Source organism: Propithecus coquereli, unplaced genomic scaffold (genome assembly GCF_000956105.1).
Source record: "Propithecus coquereli isolate 6110/MARCELLA unplaced genomic scaffold, Pcoq_1.0 Scaffold11, whole genome shotgun sequence".
Classification (NCBI taxonomy): domain Eukaryota; kingdom Metazoa; phylum Chordata; class Mammalia; order Primates; family Indriidae; genus Propithecus; species Propithecus coquereli.
This window is the reverse complement of record NW_012134969.1, coordinates 9194659-9202351: the sequence shown is the minus strand read 5'-3', so window position 1 is coordinate 9202351 and position 7693 is coordinate 9194659. Positions and strand designations below refer to the sequence as shown.

The 7693-nt window shown below is 40.6% G+C and overlaps 1 protein-coding gene across 1 annotated transcript in view; it reads left to right on the top strand.

Annotated features, from left to right (window-relative positions):
• WDFY2 (WD repeat and FYVE domain containing 2) overlaps nucleotides 1-7693 on the top strand; it is a 187263-nt gene that overhangs the window by 146042 nt on the left and 33528 nt on the right. The window contains exon 5 of the mRNA XM_012649277.1: nucleotides 2280-2430. Within this exon, the coding sequence (XP_012504731.1) occupies nucleotides 2280-2430 (151 nt within the window). The remainder of the gene's footprint in view (nucleotides 1-2279; nucleotides 2431-7693) is intronic.

Here is a 7693-nt window from a genome sequence, read left to right as displayed (position 1 = left end):
AAAAAAAAAAAAAAAAAAATGTCAATGTAATCCATCACATCAACAGGCTGAAGAAGAAAAATCATATCATCACATCAATTAATGTGGAAGAAGCATTTGATAAAATCTAATTCATAATAAAATATTCTCAGCAAACTAGGAATAAAGGGGAACTTCTTCAATTTGATAAAGAAACATCTGCAGAAATCCTATAGCTAACATCATACTAAATGGTGAGAAAATAGATACTTTCCTCTTAAGATCAGGATCAAAGCAAGGATGTAGCCTCTCATCATTCCTATTCAGGAAGGACCAGACATCAAGCCTACCATTTTCTTAAATAAGCCTCTGATCTGAAGCTTAGTGATAAGTATGTGTCTTTGAAGTGTTTCTTTTTGAATAAAAGAATTCTTTCACCATAGAAAGAGTGTGTGCTTTGAGTTTGGGGTTTTTTGTTTTGTTTTGTTTTGTTTTGTTTTTCCAGTAGTCACAGGCAGCCTGACACTGAGAAAGAGAACTGACTATGACAGCAGAGACGAGGGTTTTGGTTCTAGCTTTGTCACCTATTGTTTATGTAGCTTTGAGCAGGCCACTTAACATTTCTTGGCTCTGTGTCCTCTGGACATGAAGGCCACTCAGAGGGTTAACCCCCCCTTATCTTCTAGGGCTGTTATCACTTGGACTTAGAAAGTGACAGAAGGCCAAAGGCCCCTTCAGGAGAAAGAGGGGTGAGGTGCTAGGGGCCACTTTCTGCCTGAAATAGACTTGGGTACACTTGGACTCATTTGAGAGTTTGTTTTTATTCCACCACTGGTGGAACTTGAATTGGACCATTGGTGACACAGAAATGAAAAGATCTTCAGGAATTTCTCCAAGAATTCACATCTTTTAGTTAAAGCCTGTGTTTTGATCTTGGTGGTGGCTGGTACCCTGAAAGGCAGGCATGTATAGTTGAGAAATCATGGTAATACTGCTTCCGTATCCTCTTAGATTCTCCACGCTTCAAATAGCAGATCTTAAAACGTCCAGCATTTGTTGAATGATTATCCTGTGGGTTTCACTCTGGTTCTGATTGTGTTATGTGGTAGCCAATCTAAAAGGTCCATTTTGCTAAGGTTGGATTGGCTGTGAAATGAGGAAATCGGCCACAGGATCATTACCATGATTAAGCTGGAGAATATTATTTAAGTACCTGGCTCTTGTTAGATGCTCAGCAATTGGCAGATAATATTGTTACTGCCAACAGAGCTGCATTTATCCATCCATACTGCCTAACTCTGTTTTCATGATCAAAATGGAAAACTCGTGCCCCACCGGACTACCAGCCCCTAGGAGCAGGGCCCAGTAAAGTCTAGGCTGCAGGATATCAGTTTTTGTTCATTCCAATCTGCTCTATTCAGTGATCACAGGTACCCTGCACCTCACTGCCTGGAATTGTATAAGAAGAAACAAGCCAAAATCCTCCTGCCTGATTTCATTCAGTAACTGAGAAGCCACAAGACCTTGGCCAAACTACTCAACTTCATTGTGCCTCACTTTGCTCATATGTAAAATAGGGAGATCAGAGAGGTGATAGGAATGATCTCTTCTAACTCTGAAATCATGCGATGCAATAATTATGATGATATTGCCCTTGATATTGCTCTTGTATATGAACACCTCTAGGAAATTTGCAGTCATTATCATTCATACAGTGTACACACACACACTCTGGCATAAGGGATATTTCATTCTCTTTTATATGGCACTTGGGAATAATTCCGTCCTCCTTTCCATGCATTTAATTTCTTAAAGAAAGCTGTTCATCTAGAACATTGTTACGGGTTTTTAAGACAGACTTCATCAAAAAAAGAACAGTATGGTCTTTATTAATTTTTTGTAAGTGCACATACACTAACCACAGTGGCTGTATTATATGAGCATTGTTCCCAGTGTGTTTTGTGGTCACACTGGGTCTGACGCTCTAGTCCAGCAGCCCTAGCCTGTCTGAGGGAGGTGGCCCAGGCCTTTGGTAATGGGAGCTCTCTGTGGCAGTCCTTGAGTTGGCACAAGTTGGGTAGAGGGAGCATGGGGAAGAGATGGATGGTTTTTTAAAAATCATAAAAAAACTTAGGCATGCCTGCCTACAAAAGCATACCCCAGGCTCCGATGAGAACCATTGTTCTACCCCATCCTTGACATGGTTATGCTGTTCAGCTTATTCTGGGAGGGGAGAAGAGAATGGTACATCCCTGCAGACCATGCCTTTCCAACCTCCTTAGGATACTTTATAGGTTGTTCTCTTTTCTCTTGATTTTCAGCACATCAGAGCAGAGTGACGATGATCCTTTTTGTCCTGGAGCTGGAGTGGGTGCTGAGCACAGGACAGGACAAGCAATTCGCCTGGCACTGCTCTGAGAGCGGGCAGCGCCTGGGAGGTTATCGCACCAGTGCCGTGGCCTCAGGTCTGCAGTATCCTTTGCGGGACAAGATATCTTGGCGGGAACTTAGCTATTGACCTCTTTGATTGATGACATTTGGGGGCCTGTGCATCTTAAAAAGTTTTGTTGTTATTTGCCGTGTTGTACTATGTGATGAAGATGCTCATAGACCGTCCTGAAGCACAAGACATCGAGGTTCCTCATGTTAGTGAAGTGAAGTGAGGCATTTTCGCCTGAAATAATATACACAGCTGGACAGGTTGTGTGTGTCTACTGTGACACAGGGTCTGACATCTAGACAGGACACAGCCCAGATCTGTGAACCTCAGCTGTCAGAATTATGGTACATGGAGATGAAACCATCACCAAAATATAATCTTTAATTTTTGTACAAAAGTAATTTACACATAGATAGTCAGGTTGTGAGCATTCCCACTGATGCCTGGGAAAAGAACCACAGGATTCCTATTCATTTTCAAAATAGTTATTGAGAGGCTACCATGCCTGGACCAGAGTGATCAGCAGGTATCTACATGGTAATATTCTATCTTAGTTCTATGCATGAGACTTTTCCAGGATTTATGGAATGGTATTCTTATCTCCCAAGTTGCCAATGTGCTCAGGGTAAATCCCTGTTGATACTGGATAATTCTCACATTTGGCCGACTGGGCTCCAGTAAGCACAATATTGACCAGTGTGTAGCATGGGTGGATGATGCTACCATTGTAGGGAGTAAAGAACCCTGAGATTCTTAGTCTCTCCACCTGCTGAAGAATGAGGAAGTAGGTGGAAACAGATCACTTGTCAGGAAGAAACAGTAAGGCCTGCTTTCTAGTTTCATCTGCATATTTATAAATTGCCTGTTCAGTGATTCTTAACAACCTGACAAATCATATTGCTGGTTTTTTGCAGCCATGTGGCAGGAGATATATTTTTGTATGTATATAGGCTAATATCACTCTTACTTTCCTCGCTGGAAGGGCAAGGTGAAGAAACTAACAATGGCCATTGTGGAAGGTTGTGAAAGTGGCAAGTTCCCAATAAGTCCAGAGGCAAGGTTGATAAGGAATGGAAAGCAAGAACAGCTTATCTTTGAGAGGGTAGTACCACCTGTTAATAAAAGAAACTCCAAACTTGACTTTCTACAAGCCAGTTCAGATGAGCATAATGCTTGAATTGAAATACATGAACTCTCTTGCCAAAACATTAATGGTTCCTTATAGTGTTACAATGGAAGGGCACTTTGAGATCATCCAGTCCAGCCTCTGTCTTAGTCTGTTTGGGCAGCTCGAACAAATTGCCCTAGACTGGGTGTCTTACAAACAACAGAAATTTGTATCTCGTACTTCTGGAGGCTGGCAAGTCTAAGATCAAGGCACCAGCACATTCATTCAGTGTCTGGTGAGGGCTTGCTTCTTGCTTCATGGGCAACTGTCTTCTCGCTATGTCCTCACAGGGTAGGAGGGGCAAAGGACACTCTGGGACCTTTTTTTAAAGGCACTAATTCCATCTATGAGGACTCCAGTATCCTGACCTAATCACTCCCAAAGGCCCCACCTCCAAATACCATCACTTTGGGGGTTAGGTTTCAACATTTGAATTTCGAAGGGGCATAAGCATTCAATCTTCCTTACCACGTGTACACACAAATTATAACTAGGGGTGGTAATGGATGTGTTAATTAATTTGACTGTGCTAATCATTACACAATATATGTATATCAAAAAATCACACATATACCTTGAATATATACAATTTTTATTTGTCGATTAAATACTTTTTTAAAAAATTCAGGCTGGGTACAGTGGCTCACGCCTGTAATCCTAGTACTTTAGGAGGCTGAGGCAGGAGGATTGCTTGAGGCCAGCAGTTCAAGGGCAGCCCAGTCAACATAATGAGACCCCTCATCTCTACAAAAAATTAAAATAAATTTTCCAGACATGGTGATATACACCTATAGTCCCAGCTGCTCAGGAGGCTGAGGCAGGAGGATCTGCTTGAGCCCGGGAGTTGGAGGTTGCAGTGAGCTATGATAATGCCACTGCACCCTAGCCTTGGTGACAGTGTGAGACCGTGTCTCAAAAAAAAAAAAAAAATCAGTCTCTAGCATGCTTATTTTACAGATGAGCCAACTGAAGCCCCACGCCTCATCTGAGGCCACCCAGCCAGTAAGTAGGAAAATCCCTACTAGAACCCAGGTGTTCTACCTTGGATTTGATTTTTTTTTTTTTAAACCATTATACTGCATTGTTCCTTTGAGAAAGAGCTATTGGCATCAGTATAATCTGGTCTTATGCTGGCTTACGTATCACTAGCCAAGCCTAGTGAAATACCTTCTATATATCTTCTGTATCACTTAGCCAAGCCAAGGACTATGGGAAAAAATACAGATCTCACCCTCAAGAAGCCAGCTTTTTAAACTATCTGAAAATGAAAAACAGAAAACAAATGCAGAGTTAAACTAGCCCTGACTGTGGTGGTCTTTTGTAAGATTATAGCCACCAGCTCCTCTCTTTAGGCATCTCCAAAAGTCATCCTCATTTTCTGACTATTTCCTTTGGCCACACTGTGTGGTTTACCAAGCAGACATTCATGCAGTTGGGTGTCAGAAGCTTGTGTGTGTGTGTGTGTGTCTGTGTGTGTGTGTGTGTTTGTGTGTGTGTGTAAGCCTCTGAGCTTCAGTTCCCAGTGTAAGTGCCCATCCAGCCAACCTCACTGTTAAGGTGGAAGGGAGCTGCAGTGCTACACACAGGCCCTCCTAGAAGATCCTTGACCTCCACCAGCTCTGCCTTGCTAGCTGTGGTTTTGGAGCCACAGTGCCAACCCTTGCTCTTGGGTATCTTTCCATTGCTGAACACTGATAGCATGACAGCTCTCTGCTTTTGCCAGAGGGTCTCAGCCAAGAACCATGTGACTTTTCCAGTGCTGGAGGTTTTTTCTGGGAGCTGGCTTGTGGGCACATTGTTAATAGGCAAGGTATACACTATTAGGGTTCACTTTTAAATTAGCTTTTAAACATGTTTCCTCATGAGACCCTCCCACCCCCACATCTCTCTTTTCCTTCTCTCTGCCACCCTCCATACTTAAAAGTGGGGTTTTTTTTTTAAGTGTTGAGGGGAAGAAGAAGATCTGGTGGAACAACATAAAATGTTTCAGAATAATATCAGTACACCTATTTATATTCATACTAGATGGCTAATGGTATAGATTAGAGACCTGCACAGAGGAACTAATTCTCTCCCATCTCCATCTCATTCAGCCGAACCAACAAGTGACAGGATAAATCAGATAGAATTTAGCCTGTTTTTTTCTTCTTTCAGGCCTCTTAGTGGAGAAGTAAATATTCATTGAAAATACCCAAAATTCCCATAGGAAAAAGAAGAAAGACAAAGACTGACCGGTTCACAAATTGAATTATCAACCTTTGAGTAACCTAAAATTCTTTGGTTGTCTTGGCTAAAGATCTGAAGCTTCAAATATTAAGTGACCTATAATACTAACAACAAGAGCAAAATAATAAGGAAGAAAAGGAGAGAAAAGGAAAAGAAAAAGAAGAAAATATCTTAGATTTGCAGGCCCAGAGAATTTACGAAGTGCTTCTGCACGTTCCTTTGTTCACTGTCGAAATGATGCTGTGAAGTAAGAGCGGAAGACCCGATTCTCAAGGTCACATGACTGTTCCCTGGCAGAACCAGGATTAGAACTTGGGTATTATAATTTTTCAGTCCTCTGCACAGCTAGTCCTCTGCACAGCTAGATACAGCAGAATGGAAGTATATTCCAAGGTCCCGTGGAAGACAGATGGTAGGAAATAGAAATGTTTTCCCTCCCCGCTTCACTTGCTAGTTTTTAAATTTGTGAATACTTTATCCAGCCTCACCTGTCAGTATCTTGTTATTTGACCATTTTTTGATCATGTTTCCTGTTTTCACAAAAATAATTCAAGTGCTTTTTATTTTAGGATTTTATCTATGCTGGAGATATTTACAAAATGTCACCATGTATAATGGAATGTTCTCCCACCTAATGTAATCCCTTAGATTTGTTCCCATTCAGGTGAAGAGTTCTGAAAAGCTAGCTATTAAGGTTATGTCAATTTCTTCCTATCATACTTAATGCCAGTTACTCTGGCTCTGAGGTTGTACTATAATTTTATTTCAACTCTATTCTAAATAACCTTTTGTTGAATTATATTTTTAAAGAGAATACTATTATTTACTTAACAGTTATAAAGGCTATTGGTATCAAATTGAGTCTGTTTTTTTTGTGGGTTCTTATAATTCATGATAAATTTAAGGCGATCTTTCTCCTTACAAGTTTTAGTAATTATCTTACATATGTCTGATAACTTTTTAGAAGAGTATAACTTTTTGTTATGCCTTATTCTTAACAGTTTGTTATGAAAACTTTCAAAACAGTCACCAAATTGGAGAAACTAGTATAATGGACACTCAGATAGCCAGCATTCACATCTACCACTGATTCTTCTATCCTTTTGGGCTTTCTTTTTTGCTGGAGTATTTTAAAGCAAATTCCATACCTTATGTCATTTCATCCTTACATACTTCATTGAAAATATATGGATCATTTTTTCAGTAATCACAATGCTATTATTACACCTAAAAATTAATATCACCCCTTGATGTTGTTGAATAATCAAACCATTTTCAGATTTCAGTGATTGTTTTGAAAATGGCTTTGTGCAATGGGTCTGTTTGAAATCGGATCTAGACAAGGTCCATGCATTGCATGTGGTTGTCCTGTCTTCTAAACCTTTCTTCACCTAGCGTAATGCCTCCTCACTTCTTTTATGCCATTGCCTCATTGAATCAGTTCTCCTGCAGACTGTCCCATATTCTAAATTGATCTCTTTTCTTCACGATATCATTTAACTCGTTTCTCTACCTACCTCTCTCCCATATGGTCTGTAAACTGAGTTGCCCCTAAAATCTTGATTGCATTCAGATTCGACTTGTTGGTAAGATCACATGAGGATTGTTCTATGTGCTTCGTGTTGCTTCCCATCCACAGGCACACGATGTTGGGTTGTTACCCTTGGGGTTATGCTGAGGTTGATCAGCAGTGCAGGTGGTGACAGTTGATCCCTGCAGTGCGGTCCTCCCTACCAGCCTCTCTTTTAATGGTTTCATCTATTCCTGAGCTTTTCCTGAATCAGTTCTTTCATTAGGGTGGCAAAATGGTGATTTTCTAATCCTGTCGTATTTTTCCCATGTATTAGTTAGAATTCTACTGAAGTAGAACTTTCCCTTATTAACTAGGGCTATTTGGTTAC